Below are 19,073 nucleotides of genomic sequence, written 5' to 3' on the forward strand. Positions count from 1 at the left end.
GCAGTTGAGATAAATACGTTTTAATCACATTCAAAAGTTTTCATCTATTTTTGTAAATTTTTTTTTTATTTTCAAGAGTTTTAAGTAAAAATGGGTATTGAATTTTGTCAAATATTTAAGCATTTATTAAGACGATCATATAGTTTTCTCTTTAGATTTTAACCTAATCACTTATCCATAGATAAAAGAATACTGAGCCATTTTAAAGTTCCTAGTACTAACCTGTATATTTTCCACTGTACTTAAAATAGTTCAGATTTGCCTTGATATTCATAAATGATTTTTCCCGTTTTGTTGATGTCAATATTATGTTTGACTTACTTTAAAGTTTTTAGAAGTCTTTATTATGTTCTAGAACTATGTAAATTATACAGAATTAATCTATAATTTGAAAGTTTGATAACAGTTTTTAGTAGAACTATCTGAGTCTGATGATAACTTTGGACAGCAACTCTTCAATGACCCCACTATTTTTTTCTTAAGTCAGGTTTTGCAGATTGTATTTTCCTAGAAATTATCCATTTTAACTAGGTTTTCTATTTTCCCCTTGTTTTAGGTCTAAATTTAAATAGTCCTTTATTTTTATTCATTCTTGTATATTAATGTATTCATATATTTAAGACTGACTTTTCCTCTTATGGACGGTGCTTATGTGGAACTTGTAGGAAGTATGTATAATGTCTTCATGATCATTTCTTATAAATTCTTCAATATCTTCTTAAAGATTTGGAAGAGGTAACTTTTGTTTTAACTTCTGGATTTTGGGGAATTTATTTTTCTAGTTTTGCCATCAAGTTCTAATTTTATAGTATTATGATAAAGTTTTATCTCTATTATTTCCAAATTTTGGAACTTTACTGATTTCCTTGTGACCTAACGTATGGACGATTTTTGTAATTGTTTCATTGAAGGAGACAGAACTAAAGACAGTCTGTTTTTAGAGGACAGAGTTAATATGTATATGCATCAATTTTAACATCATGGTTTAGAATACAGACTCTAGAGCCAGACTTCAGTTCAGTTCAGTTGCTCAGTCGTGTCCGACTCTGTGACCCCATGAATCGCAGCACACCAGGCCTCCCTGTCCAGCACCAACTCCCAGAGATCACCCAGACTCATGTGCATCGAGTTGGTGATGCCATCCAGCCATCTGATCCTCTGTCGTCCCCTTCTCCTCCTGCCCCCAATCCCTCCCAGCAACAGGGTCTTTTCCAATGAGTGAACTCTTCGCATGAGGTGGCCAAAATATTGGAGTTTCAGCTTCAGCATCAATCCTTCCAAAGAAATCCCAGGGCTGATCTCCTTCAGAATGGACTGGCTGGATCTCCTTGCAGAATTCATTAAGTGGCTTTAGTTCTTAGCTTTTAACAGTGTTATTTGTTTGTTTTTGTAGTGAGAGATCTCACATTTAACTATCCCTTTTTTCCCCTCTAGTAAGACCTCGGTTTTTGTTTTGTCTCAACTGTTTTCACCCAACTCCAGTACTCTTGCCTGGAAAATCTCATGGACAGAGGAGCCTGGTAGGCTGCAGTCCATGGGGTCGCTAAGAGTCGGGCACAACTGAGCGACTTCACTTTCACTTTTCACTTTCATGCATTGGAGAAGGAAATGGCAACTCACTCCAGTGTTCCTGCCTGGAGAATCCCAGGGATGGGGGAGCCTGGTGGGCTGCCGTCTATGGGATCCCACAGAGTCAGACATGACTGAAGCGACTTAGCAGCAGCAGCAGCAACTGTTTTGATTGTGGGTTTGTAATCCAAAATTTTAGGAAGTTCCCTTTGGGAAGAAGCCAGGATAATATCCAGGCCAGGTGAAATGTCTTATCATCCTAGGTGTTGCATGTAACTTCATTTAGCAAAGGTTAATTGGAAGGGATTGGCAATTGTATTTTCCTTTTTTCTATGACAAAGTTTGCTATCTTAGAATTCAGTTCAGTTCAGTTGCTCAGTTGTGTCGGACTCCTTGTGACCCCATGGACTATACAGTCCCTGGAATTTTAATTTGTATATTATATAATTACATATAACATATTTTATATAATTTATAATATTTATTATATAATATATATGTTACAAATAATATATAATATATATGTTACAAATAATATATATTATATAAAGGAAATTTATATATTATATAACTATATATATATGGTCCCTTTATATAATAGACAGATCACGTCTTACAAATGTTTCATCTGTGTGCTCCTTCTCTACTGCTTCTCAGAACCAGACCAGATCCAGGAAGCGCCTGCTGATATCCGTTGCTTCTGTTTTAAAGAGAGCCTGCTCCTACATGCTGAGAGGGACATTTGTTACCGCCTGCTAGTTGCTCCTTTGTCTGTATTTTAGCTGCTGATTCCCTCTCTACTACAGCAGCTTCTCTTTATGGTCTCCTACAAGCCTCTCTGATCAACCTCTGATGCTCTTGGTTATCTTTCCTCTATTGGGCCTAAGATTTCAGATCTCTTCTAGTTTCTCTGCAAATGGAGCTTGCTTTTTTGTTTTTATTCTAACTGTTGCTTTTTAATGAATTCTGGTAAGAAAAGTAGTAAGGATTTCTTTGTTTCACAACTTTTAAAATTACAAACCTTCAAAAAAGCTTTAAAAATAATACAGTGACTGTATCTGTTTATCATATCAGCATTTACTGATTGATAAACTTATGCTTTGGTTTTCCTCTCCTAAGAAGCAAAGGTAGGTAAACTTAGACCTGCCCAGCAATAAATGTTCCACTATTTTATCCTATTTGAAATGACTCAGATAGTCAATGAATTCTCTTCATTTAATTTAGTTTAAAGTTACAAAAATCTGGAGAGAATATTTTAGTTAGACATTTCCAAAACATAATATTCCTTTTAAAGATTATTGAAAACTCTTAACTCATTTACCTCTATTTACTTAAAGGCTTTGTCATATCATTTATTTTTCTTGCTGACAAATTTTATAACAGGAATAATAAGGTCTTATTTGATTTCTAGTAAACATATGTACAATAAAAGTATTACATCTAAATTCATAACTGTAAAACCATGTCTGTATTAATCAAACCAGAAAGCTTAAGGTAACTTTAATGATGGCATGTGTGCTCAGTCGACTCTTTGCAACCCCAGGGACTGTAGCCCTCCAGGCTTCTCTGCCTTTGGGATTTTCCAGGCAAGAATATTGGACTGGGTTGCCGTTTCATCTTTCAGGGGATCTTCCTGACCCAGGGATCTAATCCATGTCTTCTGAATTGGCAAGCGGATTCCTTACCACTGAGCCACCTGGGAAGCTCAAAATAACTTTAATACCAGATTCAGTTCAGTTCAGTTCAGTTCAGTCACTCAGTCATGTCTGACTTTTTGCGACCCCATGAATCGCAGCATGCCAGGCCTCCCTGTCCACCACCAACTCCCGGAGCTCACTCAGACTCACGTCTATCCAGTCAGTGATGCCATCCAGCCATCTCATCCTCTGTCGTCCCCTTCTTCTCCTGCCCCCAATCCCTCCCAGCATCAGAGTCTTTTCCAATGGGTCAACTCTTCACATAAAGTGGCCAAAGTACTGGAGTTTCAGCTTTAGCATCATTCCTTCCAAAGAAATCCCAGGGTTGATCTTCAGAATGGACTGGTTGGATCTCCTTGCAGTCCAAGGGACTCTCAAGAGTCTTCTCCAACACCACAGTTCAAAAGCATCAGTTCTTCAGCGCTCAGCCTTCTTCACAGTCCAACTCTCACATCTATACATGACCACTGGAAAAACCATAGCCTTGACTAGATAGACTTTTGTTGGCAAAGTAATGGCTCTGCTTTTCAATATGCTGTCTAGGTTGGTCATAAGTTTCTTCCAAGGAGTAAGCGTTTTTTAATTTCATGGCTGCAATCACCAACTGCAGTGATTTTGGAGCCCAAAAATATAAAGTCTGACACTGTTTCCACTGTTTCCCCATCTATTTCCCATGAAGTGATGGGACCAGATGCCATGATCTTCGTTTTCTGAATGTTGAGCTTTAAGCCAACTTTTTCCCTCTCCACTTTCACTTTCATCAAGAGGCTTTTTAGTTCCTCTTCACTTTCTGCCATAAGGGTGGTGTCATCTGCATATCTGAGGTTGTTGATATTTCTCCCGGCAATCTTGATGCCAGCTTGTGCTTCTTCCAGCCCAGCATTTCTCAGGATGTACTCTGCATAGAAGTTAAATAAGCAGGGTGATAATATACAGCCTTGATGTACTCCTTTTCCTATTTGGAACCAGTCTGTTGTTCCATGTCCAGTTCTAACTGTTGCTTCCTGACCTGCATACAAATTTCTCAAGAGGCAGGTCAGGTGGTCTGGTATTCCCATCTCTTTCAGAATTTTCCACAGTTGATTGTGATCCACACAGTCAAAGGCTTTGGCATAGTCAATAAAATCATGGAAATAGATGTGTTTCTGGAACTCTCTTGCTTTTTCCATGATCCAGCAGATGTTGGCAATTTGATCTCTGGTTCTTCTGCCTTTTCTAAAACCAGCTTGAACATCTGGAAGTTCACGGTTCACGTATTGCTAAAGCCTGGCTTGGAGAATTTTGAGCATTGCTTTATTAGTGTGTGAGATGAGTGCAATTGTGCAGTAGTTTGAGCATTCTTTTGCATTGCCCTTCTTTGGGATTGGAATGAAAACTGACCTTTTCCAGTCCTGTGGCCACTGCTGAGTTTTCCAAATGTGCTGGCATATTGAGTGCAGCACTTTAACAGCATCATCTTTCAGGATTTGAAATAGCTCAACTGGATTCCATCACCTCCACTAGCTTTGTTCCTAGTGATGCTTTCTAAAGCCCACTTGACTTCACATTCCAGGATGTCTGGCTCTAGGTAAGTGAACACATCATCGTGATTATCTGAGTCGTACAGTTCTTCTGTGTGTTCTTGCCACCTCTTCTTAATATCTTCTGCTTCTGTTAGGTCCATACCATTTCTGTCCTTTATCAAGCCCATCTTTACATGAAATGTTCCCTTGGTATCTCTAATTTTCTTGAGGAGATCTCTAGTCTTTCACATTCTGTTGTTTTCCTCTATTTCTTTGCATTGATCGCTGAGGAAGGCTTTCTTATCTCTCCCTGCTATTCTTTGGAACTCTGCATTCAGATGCTTACATCTTTCCTTTTCTCCTTTGCTTTTCACAGCTATTTGTAAGGCCTCCCCAGACCGCCATTTTGCTTTTTTGCATTTCTTTTCCATGGGGATGGTCTTGATTCCTGTCTCCTCTACAATGTCACGAACCTCAGATATACCAGATATTAATTCAATATTGAGTATTTATGAACCTAAAATGTATTCTGGCCAATGTCTTATATGTTTGAGTATTTATGTAAGTGCTTAATTTCCTTTAAACTAATTAAATAGAGCTCTTTTACAAATTAATTTTGGCAGTGCCACACATCTATTATACACATACAAACACACAAACACAGGGACCTCAAAGCTCCCATTCCAAATATTCAGTCATGAATCAGGTACAGCAATGTAAAGCCCATCAGTTACAAAAGAGATTCAAATTGGGTTTCTGGCAGATGTGAGAAATCAAGCTAACTTGTCTAGATGGCAATACCCTTTTATAATAATATTTATGGAAAAGACACTTCTACTCATACATTTTTGTGATTTTAGGAGCCAAGTGGAACCTTTCTCTTCTTCTTGGGGATGTCCCACTCTTGGACAAGAACAGACAGGTTTTTTTCCTTTTTTTTTTCTTGATCCTTTCCTCCATTTGACATCAGTATAAGTCTTAAATTTCACAAAATTTCTTTGGCTGTAAATGGAGAAACAATACCAAACAAAATGAACAACCCAAAGAACAAACACAAAATCCTAAATAAACCCTGAAGTTTGGTATTGGGGTTTTACAAATACCAACAACACAGTAGACCATAAATGACATAATTAATACAAGAAAGGTCACAGTACTTGGGGCACAGGGCCCCAAGATAACCCTGCCTAAACCCCTTGTGGAGATCCCAACAGGTACTATGGCCACATATTGTTACAATAAAATATCATCCTCCTCCCACTCATGCATTTGTCTCCTTCAAAATAAGCCTCAGAAGACTTGCTTTAGGGATAATTGAAACTTGTTGATCATTTAAAATTCTCCATTTTTAAAGACAGGAAATTCAAGACAAGCAAAATACATAATATACACACAAATGCCTCCAAGGAAACAAATGAACCAGTTCATAAAGCAGGTAAAAGTCCAACCACTCTTGCCTCTCTCCAAAAGGGTACCCTACTCAAATTCAAAATAAATTGACTCTTCCAGAGAAAAAGCCCTAGAGAGGAAATAAAGGCCCGACTGTTCACACCAGATTGACTTACCATACTGTATGCATCCCATTGGCTCCCAAATGTTGATTCTTTGCTCTGACTGCCAAACATTGGGGCAGCCGGTGCTGCCTTAGGGAAATTCAAAGGGAAGAGCCTCAGGATGAGGAACGCCAGCACCTGCTAGGGCCTTACCTGAAAATTCCCCAGCCAGGGCTGGCTAGCCATGAGCAACAAGGCTTTTGACTGACTACAACAAAATTTGTTACCAAGTTTAAGTTTGTACTGCTTGCTGCATGACAGGCCAATAAATCAAAAGATAAGTTTTTGGAGCAAGGAGTGGCGGCTTTATTCAGAAGGCCAGCAGTCTGAGAAAATGGTGGACTCATGTCCCAAAGAACCATCTTGCCTGAGTTAGAATTCAGGCTTCTTTTATACTAAAAAGAGGAAAAGTAAGGTCAAACATGTCCTGGTTCCTGTCAGCCTCCTAAAGGGATGTTAATTTCTTCCTGCCTGTAGTCATTCACAGGTGGGCCTGGTCAGGTTGTTTCCTGTGAGCTAAACAAAGGTATTTTAGCTTAATGCTCATTACCTGGGAGGCAAGTTCCCCAGAGATGCACCATTATATATGATTTAAGCTTATAGGCAATATCCCTTTAGTGATTAGCTTCTAATAGAATACAAAGCTTCTTCCCTATTACATACCGCTCTACCTAATATAACAATTGTTAACATCCTGCCACATTTGCTTTATCACTCCACAGAAAAAGCTTTCCTTTTTTTCACTGAACCATTTCAAAGTAGATTGCAGATATTGATACTTCATCCCTAACTACTTCAGTAGGTATCTCCTAAAAATAGGCATTCTCCTGCTGCTACTGCTGTTAAGTCGCTTCAGTCGTGTCTGACTCTGTGCGACCCCATAGATGGCAGCCCACCAGGCTCCCCCATCCCTGGGATTCTCCAGGCAAGAACACTGGAGTGGGTTGCCATTTCCTTCTCCAATGCACGAAAGTGAAAAGTGAAAGTGAAGTCGCTCAGTCGTGTCCAACTCTTCCCGACCCCGTGGACTGCAGCCTACCAGGCTCCTCTGCCCATGGGATTTTCCAGGCAAGAGTACTGGAGTGGGTTGCCATTGCCTTCTCCGAGACATTCTCCTACATAACCATAAAATCTCAGACTGGAGTGAATTAATAACATTCACTCCATATGTCATTTAATTCCCCAAATTTAAATATTTAAATATATTGCCTTCCCCAAAATGTCTGCTTTTTTTTTTTTTTTTTTTTTGGTCCAGAATCCAATCAAGGTTTACAACACCTCAATTTGTTGTTGGGTTTTGGTTGAGCCATAACTGCTCTGTCCCTCCTTTTACTTTTTTTTTTAAAGCCATTTTATTTTTGAAGCATTAGGGTCCACTGCTTTACGGAATGCCCCATGTGATGCTTTCCTTATGCTATTTTGTGTAAACTGCAAGTCACTTAGATTCTGAATAGATGTGAATTCCAACATGGTTGCCATTAACCTCTTAAGAAGAGAATAAATATTTTTGTTCGAGGTCTGAGTACTCTCTAAACTTCAGCAAGCAAGCTTTGGATGAAGCATGGAGGAAGCAGTTTTCTGATGAACCTTAAATTCAAGTAGTTTCCTATCATTACCACCTGCAGTAGTTATGGAATACATTGCAGATGTCAAATAAATGGAATACTTTTTATTTAAAAAGTTGTTTTATTTTCCTTTTGTATCCCTGTAGTAAAATAAATTCTTTCAAAAGGTCAACCTCTTAAGCACCTTTATACTTTGATCTTTTTCTCTAAGCTTATTTACATTTTACCATTTGGTTTCATAATCTCATCTATCTATTTTCAAACAGAGTGAGAATAACCAATGTTAGAAAACAGAACAGAGCTGACTCTATACACACACAGTGCCAGGAATAAAAATAAAACACTGAATATTTGTTTAATTCTTTGACACAAAATTTAGTTAAAAGTTGAATTTAGAGCCTCCAAAGAACAGAGTCATGTAAGTATGTAGTCTGAAGACAAGTTTAGAAAAGAACCCTATTTGACTATAAAATAATATTCTTATAAGGTCTTTACAAAGTACTTTTACATGTATTATTGGACTTGAGCTTTAAAACTCTGTAAGGCTTTCCCCATGGCTTAGGGTAAAGAATCCACCTGCAATGCAAGAAACAAGGGTTTGATCCCTGGGTCAGGAAGATTCCCTGGAGGAGGAAATGGCAAACCACTCCAGTATTCTTGCCTGGAAAATCCCATGGACAGAGGAGCCTAGAGGGCTATAGTCCATGGGGTCACAGAGTTGGACATGACTGAGCAACTGAACATACACAGATAGTTGAAGAAGGTAGTGAAATCTCTCCTTTTCAAATGTGAAAACTGAGGCTCAAAGATATGTACATAACTTGCCCAGGATCTCACGACTACAATTGGCAGAGATGGGATTTAAATCTGGCTGTGGATTGCATGCCAAAAGTGTGCTGTGGGAATCTCATTTGGTTGAATTTACCTCCTCAGTCAAAAATCCAAATATTTATCTTCAGGATGCTTAAGCTTCCTGCCATCAGTAACAGTTTGGCACTTCCTTCTGTAGGTGTCCTCCCTTCATTGTCCAATAACAAACTTCTTTGATTTTTGGAGACTCTGTTACCATGGAAATCTGGGGACATTATTACTTCAGGAAACAGTCACTCCACATAAAGTGTTCAAAATATCAATTAGGATCACTCTTGTTTAGACAGATCTGGAAAAGCATCAATCCAGTTTGCACATCTTTCAATGAAGAATCAGTTGCTGTATTTAATATTTCCTTTGTGTGTGTTTGCTCAAGTATGTCCCACTCTTTGTGACCCTTTGGACTGTAGCCCTCCAGGCTCCTCTGTCCATGGGATTTTTCAGCAAGAATACTGGAGTGGTTTGCCATTTCCTCCTCCAGGGAATCTTCCTGATCCAAGGATCAAACCTGTGTCTCCTATGTCTCCTGCATTGCAGGTAGATTCTTTACCTGCCAAGCCATCAGGGAAGCTCACTGGTATCTAATAATACTCACTGGTTTTGTTTTTGCCACACAGCTTGAGTGGTCTCAGTTCCCAACCAGGGATTGAACCTGGGCCATGGAAGCAGTGAAAGTGCTGAATCCTAACCCACTAGCCATGTATATATATAAACACACATATACAAAATAATTTATATACATATATACACACAAATCGGAGAAGGCAATGGCAACCCACTCCAGTACTCTTGCCTGGAAAGTCTCATGGACGGAGGAGCCTGATAGGCTACAGTCCATGGGGTCACCAAGAGTCGGACACGACTGAGCGACTTCACTTTCCCTTTTCACTTTCATGCATTGGAGAAGGAAATGGCAACCCACTCCAGTATTCTTGCCTGGAGAATCCCAGGGACTGGGGAGCTGTCTATGGGGTCGCACAGAGTTGGACATGACTGAAGCGACTTAGCAGCAGCAGCATACACACAAATATGCTTGTTTATTTTTTTTGGTTTGTTTTCACTCCAGTTTCATTTAGTATTTTTGTCACAGGAAGGCTGATCATATAAAACTTTCTGTATATTTGAAATCTCAAAAATAACCCAAACTAAATGGCAAGTGAAATAACTGCTTTGAGATGAAAAATAAATTTTAATATTCCTTAACAAGAACACAAGACATACACACAAGAAAGTTTTCTTGTACTTAAATTGCCATTTTCTGTTATTAATTTTGATAACATGTATTTCATTGCATTTATGAATAGCAATAGAGAGTGCATATACATAGAACCAATGCTGAGAATGGCTGTTTGCTTTCTGAGGTGCTTGCAAATGGTGAGTTCTTCTATTTTCTAGCTTAATTACAAGCCCTCACCTAATAACTTTATTTAATTTGCATTATTTTTGCAAATTGATCTCTGGATCTGTTTGGCCTAATTAAGTCAGTTCTAGCGAATTTGAAACATATTTTAGAGCATCAACTTGCCTTAACACGCACAGACTCTCATCTCCAAGGGGAGAGACGAAGGGGTGCTCCTCTTTGTGCATCTAACACAGGACCTGCCCAGAGCAGGTACTCAAGTGTTTGCTGAACAGGACTGTCCTCATTTACCTAATGGAAAGTGAGAAGAAAGGCATTTTTTTATTGAAGCGACTGCCCCCAGAGAAACTCAGTCTTACATGGATTGCTCCCAGATGCAGACCAGTGTGCCTCTGTGGATCCAGTTTCTGACTGGTCACTTTGTAGCAGGTCATTCTCCTCACCCCCAGGCTCAAACCCATCTCTATTTTTCAATATCTTGAACCAAGTGCTTTCTCCTAATTCATCATGTAAGAAATAGACGCGTGTCTAGTAATGCTGAGTCAAAGGAAGATATTCAAAATACTGAGACTTTAAAAGTTTAAATGAAATGTTAATCAGAGCCAGTTTGTGGTGATTTGCTTTCTATCTCTCTCTCTTTTTTTTAACCATGGATGGCAATTTCTTAGGAAGAACATGCCAGCTCTCTTTCACAACCAAAGTTTTTTTCTTTTTCAACAAACAAAATTCTTAAAACTATTTTGAGGTTTTAAAAATTGCTGGTTGAGTTTTAAAAATATTTCAGTATGTGGTTGGAGGGATGGTTTGTTTTTCTCCTTAATTTTATTGCTGAAAACTTGAATTGATTTTTTAAATTGCTATTGACACTTATTAATAGCAGTCTTAGGAAAGATGACTACACCTGGTCAGATGGGACAAGTATTTAGTGAATTTTTCCCCATGGCAATTATAAATATTAGGAGAGTTTTCATGGATGTATCATGGCTACCTAGTGATGCAGAATTGGTAAGACAAATGATTATAAAAATGTGGTTTGTTGCACATTGTATGGTAAGAACAATGTAAACAGCTTCTCCTTGCAACAGGTCATTACGAGAGGAACCACTGCATTCCAAGCCTGGAAGAGCTTCCTTGTCTCTCAAGAAAATGTTAAGTCCTGGTCCTGTCCAAAAAGCACCCAAAAAGACCATTAAATCAACTCCTCATTAAACACCCACCTCAGAAGTTTATAAAAACACTGAAGTAACATTCTCACAGAAATGTAATCTGAGTTTAGAAAATGAATATCAAGTACATGCCCAAAAGCTTCCATTTCACCCGTATACAAATGGCTCTAGAGAAAGGAGAGGAGATCACCAACGATATAACACATCTCTCTGTGGCACCTCACTAGGAGCAGGGGAGGAGGAAATAAATAGTTCATAGGGTAAATCCTCTGGCCCATAGTTCAGCCATAGATCCCACAGTGTCACAAGCCAGTGAATGTCCAGGTATCTTTTCAGATAACTTCCTGAGCGTTGGAGTGTTCTTCAGAGTTTCTTATCTTGCTCCTTCCAAATGCCAACACAATTGCCTTCAGTGTCCTCAGCTGAAGTCAGCCATCCTGCAATATGAATCAGAACCTGTTGCACCACACTATGTCTCTTGGTAAAATAAAACTATCCCCAGAAAGCAATTTATCAGATAATTTTGAGGGAACATCACAAGTGACCAGTATTTTGTGCTCTCAAGATTTAGGGAGAATTAAAAGATCATGTAGTCCACCCAGCACATGGTGTAAATGTTCTTAAATTAGATTGTAGTGGTGGCTGTGCCACTCTGTGAATATACGAAAACCCACTGAATTGTATACTTTAGATGGGGAAATGTTATAGTATATAAATTATATCTCAATAAAGCCGTTTTAAAAGTTATTGTTATAAGAGGGAAACAATGGCTCAGCAGGAACTTACAATAAACTTCATATGACTGATGATCATGTGTGGCAACCTTACTGTCTGCAATGAGGAAGGAATTTTGGATAAAGGTCATTGACATTTTTCTCATCATAGATAACTATGGAGACTGTGCTGAGATCTGATGACAAATGGAATGTGGAGGTCCAGTCATAAGAATAAAGAGCATCGGCTTGATCCAGTAGGATCTCTGCCTAACCTAATATTCTGTTTATGAATCAGTAGGGAGGCAATGGCTGCCTTCCATGACATTGCTTTAAAGGTTAGGAATATGACACCGATTTCCTCAAATCCTTTTCTTAATATACTAAATACTGTTGACTAATAAATTTATCTAAGTCCATCTTGAATCAAATTATATTTTCAGCTTGTTGTAACACATTCCATATGCTTCCCAATTTGCTTTGGATGATTTGAACATCATTTTTGTGTGGAGGCAAAGACTCTTATAGAATCCTGAAGCTCTCACACCTCCGATATTCACCACCCTCTCCCCCATGATGCTGTCAAAAGGCTTTTTTTTTTTTTTTAAGTAGGGGCAAGAGTTTCCAATTCTCCTCTGTCTACAAACGTTTTTGCTTCCACTGCCTTCTCTGAGTTTGTGCCCTGATTCTAGTTGGAAAACTAAGCTGGTGGGTATAGTGTACTGATATATTGGATACACACAAGGGTTCCTGGACATCAAATCAGTACCCAGACAAGAAAGTCTTCACTGAGTTATAGAACCCATTCAGTTCAGGTGTGTTTTGTTTTGTTTTGATGCAGACCATTTTCAAAGCCTATGTTGAATTTGTTACCATATTGTTTCCATTTTATGTTTCTTTTTTTGGCCAAGAGGCATGTGGGATCTAACCTCCCCGACCAGGGATCAAACCCACATTCCCTGCATTGGAAGGTGAAATTCTAACCACTGGACCACCGGGAAGTCCCTTGGTTCAGTTTTATACATGATGAAACTGAGGTCCAAGGAGAAGAGACCATTTGTCCAGAGTCACATAATTAGCCAGCAGCAAGACTAAAAGTGATATGTCTTTAAAAAAACAAAAGTGATATATCTTCATTCCTAACCACTCTGCTTTCAAAACTACCAGGGTGCCTTGTGTATTCACTATAATGCTCATCTCAGTCCCTTTCTGCTTCCCTCTTCTGATTTTCTTTGTGGTTTGACCAGCACTGACCTCACCATCCTGTTTGGTCTCATCCATGTCTGCTTCATCCTGGTCAGGTTCGAACGTGGTGCCTCGGTCAACAACATCCACACCAGCCTGCACCCTGGGCTTCTCATTTTCCCACTTGGCAAAGCCTTTGTCCTTTGCAGCTTTGTCGTGGAACTTGGACTTCATTTTCGGGAAGGTGTGGGACCCTGAGTCCCCCCAGCCAGCCTCTGACCACACAGGCTCGGTCTGGGTGGCCTGGCTGGTGGTGGCCCGCTGCAGCCGCACAGAGATCTTGCCAGAGGAGCCTGTGACCAGTGTGATGGCTCTGCTGTCCAGGTCTCGGTGTCCAGCAGTGACACCAGGAAACTCGAACACCTCATCCTGCACTGGAAAGGGAAAGCTTACTGTGATTATTGTGATTATTTGACATCCAACTGCTTCATAGCAAACGGTCAAAGTGGTTGCAGACAACAGGAGTCCGAAGGGCAAGGTCCTAGAGGAATAGATCAGAGGCGGAGTGAGACTGGTCTCAGGTTATTGAGACCTGAAAGCAGAGAGAGCGTGTGGGGTTCAAGGGTTTTTAGCCACTGCTGCTCATCCTGAAGAAGACCTTTGTGTTTATAATAATGGCTCTGACCAGTTTTAGATCTAAAACCCAACCAAGGTGCAGGATTGGAAGGTGAGCAGAGAGAAATCACAGTAGGAAAGAAAGTAGAGGACATTACCTGGGGGCAACGAGGGACTTCCAGGCAGTGACCCATGACTGCTGCCCAAGGAGGGTGCCCGGGCAAACCTCCTGCAGGCCAGAACCAGGAGGTCTTTGCACTGTTTATGACAGTTGGCTCCACAATCTGAAACAACCCAAAGCATCACAGGTGATTAGTGTGAACCTCGTGTATTGGGTGCTGACCAGGTTTCCGGGGTGGTCTTTGGGCTGTCGGGACTCCCCTCCCCCACCCTTGTTTCTGTGTTTAATCTCAGATCCACAGGGTGTGTCTAGGGGCAGTAAAAGGGCCAACAGGACTCTCTTCCCTTCCTGGGGTTCCTGAAGTTCTCTTTTATCTGTTCTGTTGTTTCTTCTACACAGTTCATTAAAGTGCTAGGGAGCAACAAGCAGGGGCAGCCTGAGGGGAGGAGTTGCCTTTGTCCTCAAACTAGTTGTAAATTACATAGGACTGGGGTTCTTCTCCAGACCAAGATCCGTCCCCATAAATGCACTCCCTGAGCCAGAACGTGGGTGAGAAGCCTCAGCGTCTACTCTCTCCCAGGACCTACTGCTGCCTCTCATTATTAATAGCAAGGCATCCCTCCATTCAGGATTTGTCTGCATTTTCTATTCTTCTTCATGTCCCCAAACCTTTTTCAGAGCAGGTGATTTCATCTTTCACTTCCTTTCTTGGCACAGAAACAGAAGACAAGGTGAGCTTATGCTCAATAAACATGTTTCATTGGCTGCGGCTTGGAAATTGCATGCAGCAGACCCTGTGGTTGTCCCATGAGATGCTTTAGTTAAGAAAGTAGATGTTAACTGCTACTTGGGGTAGAAAATTTTGGGCATTTTGGAAGATAACAGCACAATTATTTCCTAGGATGAGAGTTCTACATTCCTCTTAGAATCACTGGACAGATATAATCATTTTAAAGGGTATATTTCTCTCTCACCACCAAAAAGGAGCTTTCTCATTATTTTCAAAACTGTTTCCCTCTAAATCAGTGGTCCCCAAACTTTTCGGCACCAGGGACCAATTTCTTCATGGAAGACAATGTTTCCACAGACCAGGGGTAGGAAAGATGGTCTGAGGATGATTCAAGCACATTACATTTACCGTGCATTTTATTTCTAACCTAATGCTGTCCTAATCTGACAGCAGGTACTGGTCTGCAGCCTGGAGACTGGGGACTCCAGTCCTAAGTGGTCTAGTTTCAAATGGTTTTGTAATGATATCATGGAAAGATCAAATTGTAATGATGTTTGGTCTGTTTTAATTAGACTTTTCACTCTACGTATCTTTAAGAGAAAATACCATATGAACAGAGATCTTAGGGTTTAATTGGTTTTCATCTTCATAAAATTGTATGTGTGTGTGTGTGTGTGTGTGTCTGTCTGTCTAGGGCATAAGGGGGAGAAACCAGTATCTTTGCTGCTTGAAATCAAGGAACAATTCAAGTTAGACTAAGACAACTGATTCAGAAAACTAAAGGGATTTTTTTTTCCCCTGAGCACTAAAGGGTGACTCCCATAGAGGTTTAAGGAAGCCCAAAGAGGTTTACTCTTTGTAAAATGAGAGCCAATTACTGAAAGACAGCTAGAGAAAAAAAGGCATCACAGGGAACATTATTAATCTGAAGGCATTTTGTGATTATAATATTTCCTTTTGTGGTTTTATTATATTTTTCAAGAGCATTATCAGATTCTTAAAAGAACCAGTATGAACAGTCTGCATAATACATATTACATAAATATTATGTAATAATCTTTTATCTACAAGTAGCAACAAAAGTATCTACAATTTGCATTTATTAAATATATATTTATGTAATTGCTATAACTTTCAATTAAATGGGGGGAGTATATGAACAAATTCATTGAAAAGGGCAAAAGTGTCTCCTCTTCTCTCATCGTCATCTGTGATTTAGTAGAGACAAGACTAGTTATGTGAGAGACGAAAGAGATGTATATGTATTACAGAAATGAGCGTGGGTTCTTTTTTTTTTCCCTTGAAGGACAAAGTTCTGATATACAGTATTTCCATTGGGCTTGCTCTCCTAAGAATTCCCACCTTGAATGTGTGCTAATGATGAGCAGGACATCTTAGAGATAGGGGTTAGATGTGTGTGGGATGATAAGTGTAGTTTGCTTGGGATAAAATTCCAGCCTGGGCTCTCGGAAACGAAATGTCAGGGAGTCCTTTGCTGGGCACATTAACTCTTCAGTTGCCAGTAGCCCCAAAGCCCCTGGTTCTCCAAGATGCCGAACGCTTTAAAGTTTCCATCAGACAATTATGACTTCTGCCCCAAATGTCACATTTAAAAATTTTAACAAAATAACGTATACGTACCTTTGCATTTGTATCCTTGCTTGATTATGCCCCAGAGCTGTAACAAAAAGACAAAGGAATGTCAGGGAACCTGACAAGGCCGCAGAGAAGGAAGTCCTGGGAAGCGTGGTGACTGGTGGAGCACAAACAGGATGTAGCTGCTCCTGACACCCTTCCTGTCAGATAGAAGGACCCTCTCCCGGCCCACTGCAGCTGGAGCAATAACAGGAGTTTGGCTTCCGTTTTTTTTCTGGGAGCCAAACGGGAGCTGGGGTGGGAAGCTGATACTGGTGAATTTATTGGACTCTTTTGTAATGCGCTCTCAGCAAAATTCATAGAAAGATTTTGTCCCTCTGCCTTTGGAAGCCCTAGATCCCTCTGCTTTCCTTTCCTTTTCTTTTTTTAAATTAGGGTATAGTTACTTTACAACCATAGTTATGCTTGTTTCTGCTTTACAGCGAAGTGAATCAGCTATATATTTATACATATATCCCCTCCCTGTTGAGCCTTCCTCCTATCCCCACTCCTCATGTCATCCAACTAGGTCACCACAAAGCACCGAACTGAGGTCCCTGCGCTGTACAGTAGGTTCCCACCAGCCGTATGTCTCACATATGGCAGTGCACACACATCTATTCCCAACCTTCCAATTCACACTGCTTTGGCGCCCCCTACAGGAAATTAGGGCTTCCCTGATGGCTCAGACGGTAAAGCGTCTGCGTGCAATGCGGGAGCCCCGGTTCGATTCCTGGGTCGGGAAGATCCCCTGGAGAAGGAAATGTCAATCCACTCCAGCACTCTTGCCTGGAAAATCCCATGGACAGAGGAGCCTGATAGGCTACAGTCCATGAGGTCGCAAAGAGTCGGACACGACTGAGCGACTTCACTTTCACTTTTCACTTTCATGCATTGGAGAAGGAAATGGCAACCCACTCCAGCGTTCTTGCCTGAAGAATCCCAGGGACGGGGGAGCCTGGTGGGCTGCCGTCTATGGGGTCGCACAGAGTCGGACACGACTGAAGCGACTTAGCAGCAGCAGCAGCGGGTAACTCATCTGGTAAAAAATCCACCTGCAATTCGGGAGACCCCAGTTCAATTCCTGGGTGGGGAAGCTCCCCCGACAAAGGGATAGGCTACCCACTTCAGTATTGGGATTCCCTGGTGGCTCAGGCAGTAAAGAATCCACCTGCAATGGGGAGGCCTGGGTTCGATCCTTGGGATGGGAAGATCCCCCGGGGGAGAGCATGACAGCCCACTCTAGTATTGTTGCCTGGAGAATCCCCATAAACAGAGGAGCCTGGTGGGCTACAGTCCACAGGATTACAAAGAGTGGGATGCGACTGAACAATTAGGCACAGCAAAGCACACAGCACAGGAAATTAAGCAACCCAAGCAAACCATCCTACTAAAGCATTTGAATTTTGCTTGGTTATTTTCTGGGAAGCATTTCTGCCTTGATGGAACACAAAAGAGGACAAGATCTTGCATCTGTTCATGTCATTATTCTCTCCATGTGCCCAGTGTTTGGTCTGTGCCAGGGCTGTGCCAACCCAGGTAGAAGTACGATGTAGAAAGTGACAAGGGAGTGTCTGCCCAGGCAGTTGAGGATTATCATCGTGGTGACAGTGTCCTCACAAGCCTCTGCCTCGCTGTAACCTCCGTGAAGAAGGGCACTTCCCACATTCTTTCTCAGGCCTCCTGCAGCACTTGCATACGGGAACCAGGGACTTCAGGAGCAGGGAACATGGATGAATTAAATGGGCTTAGCCCTAAAGTTGGAGAAGCTCCATTCCTAACTTCTTCGTGGTTAGGCTGAGTGACTGATATCTACCTAATAAAACCATTTTGATAGAAACAGGGCTGGTAGGGGCTATTGACACTGATGGGGGTGTCATGCACAATGTGTTATAGAACAATGCCCTGAGTGTGGGCATCATGGCCCTAGGAGAAGAGAACGTAGCTGCTGATTCAAGGCGGTAAGAAGGTTGCTCTCTACTCTTTCTGACAAGGAAATCCCACCAGTGGAGAGTGATTCCTTTGAGCCTTAAAAGTAATTTGTTCCTTCAGAAAACATCACAAATGTCTATTGGGACAAGGTAACATTTTGCCTCGGAGACAGGAAGGATTATTAAGACAACTAACTGGAAGCAAGGCCTCAGGTGTCTCAGATGACTGGAAGAGGGATGGGGAGGTGTCACTGCAGAAAAGGAAGTGGGTAGGTAGGCCAATCACATCTCTCAGAGCTGTAAGGATCTTTATGATAATCAAGTTTTCTTCCCTTTTATAAAAGGCGAGTGTCATGATGCAGGAAGTCAAATAATGTGCAAGGTCCCACATCTGGGAAACTTTGTGGGTATGAGAAAATGTTTCCTCACAGAGCCCTTGGTCTTTGTAACAACAAAAATAACAGTGATAGCACTGAATGAACTCTTGCTATGTAAAAGGCAGTTTCACAAAGTGAGTGAGTAATGAGTAAGCTATGTGTAGCAATTCATTTTATGCTCACAATATCCCTGTGCTTAGTTGCTCGTCATGTCTGACTCTGCGACCCCATGGACTGTAGCCCGCCAGGCTCCTCTGTCCATGGGGATTCTCCAGGCAAGAATACTGGAGTGGGTTGCCATGCCCTCCTCCAGATCCTTATGAGATAGGTAATGATAATTTTCTCATTTTTATAGACGAGGAGACTGAGCTACAGGGAGGTGAAGTCACTTGACAAGATCTCATAGCTAATCAGTAGGGAAAGAAGGTGAAGAATGTGTCACTTGAGGAAAGACAGGATGCCATGGATCCTGGGTGTTTTGCAT

General features: G+C 40.9%; 1 protein-coding gene across 1 annotated transcript in view; it reads right to left on the reverse strand.

Moving 5' to 3' along the window:
- Positions 1-9,948: 9,948 nt before the first annotated feature.
- Positions 9,949-19,073, reverse strand: part of RASGRP3 (RAS guanyl releasing protein 3) — a 116,978-nt gene continuing 107,853 nt past the window's right edge. Inside the window, exons 15-18 of the mRNA XM_068977086.1 lie at positions 16,288-16,324; positions 13,954-14,079; positions 13,250-13,614; positions 9,949-11,719 (exon numbers count right to left, since the gene is read on the reverse strand). Coding sequence (XP_068833187.1) covers positions 11,711-11,719; positions 13,250-13,614; positions 13,954-14,079; positions 16,288-16,324 — 537 coding nt within the window. The 3' untranslated portion in view covers positions 9,949-11,710. The remainder of the gene's footprint in view (positions 11,720-13,249; positions 13,615-13,953; positions 14,080-16,287; positions 16,325-19,073) is intronic.

This window comes from Capricornis sumatraensis, chromosome 1 (assembly GCF_032405125.1).
Source record: "Capricornis sumatraensis isolate serow.1 chromosome 1, serow.2, whole genome shotgun sequence".
NCBI lineage: Eukaryota > Metazoa > Chordata > Mammalia > Artiodactyla > Bovidae > Capricornis > Capricornis sumatraensis.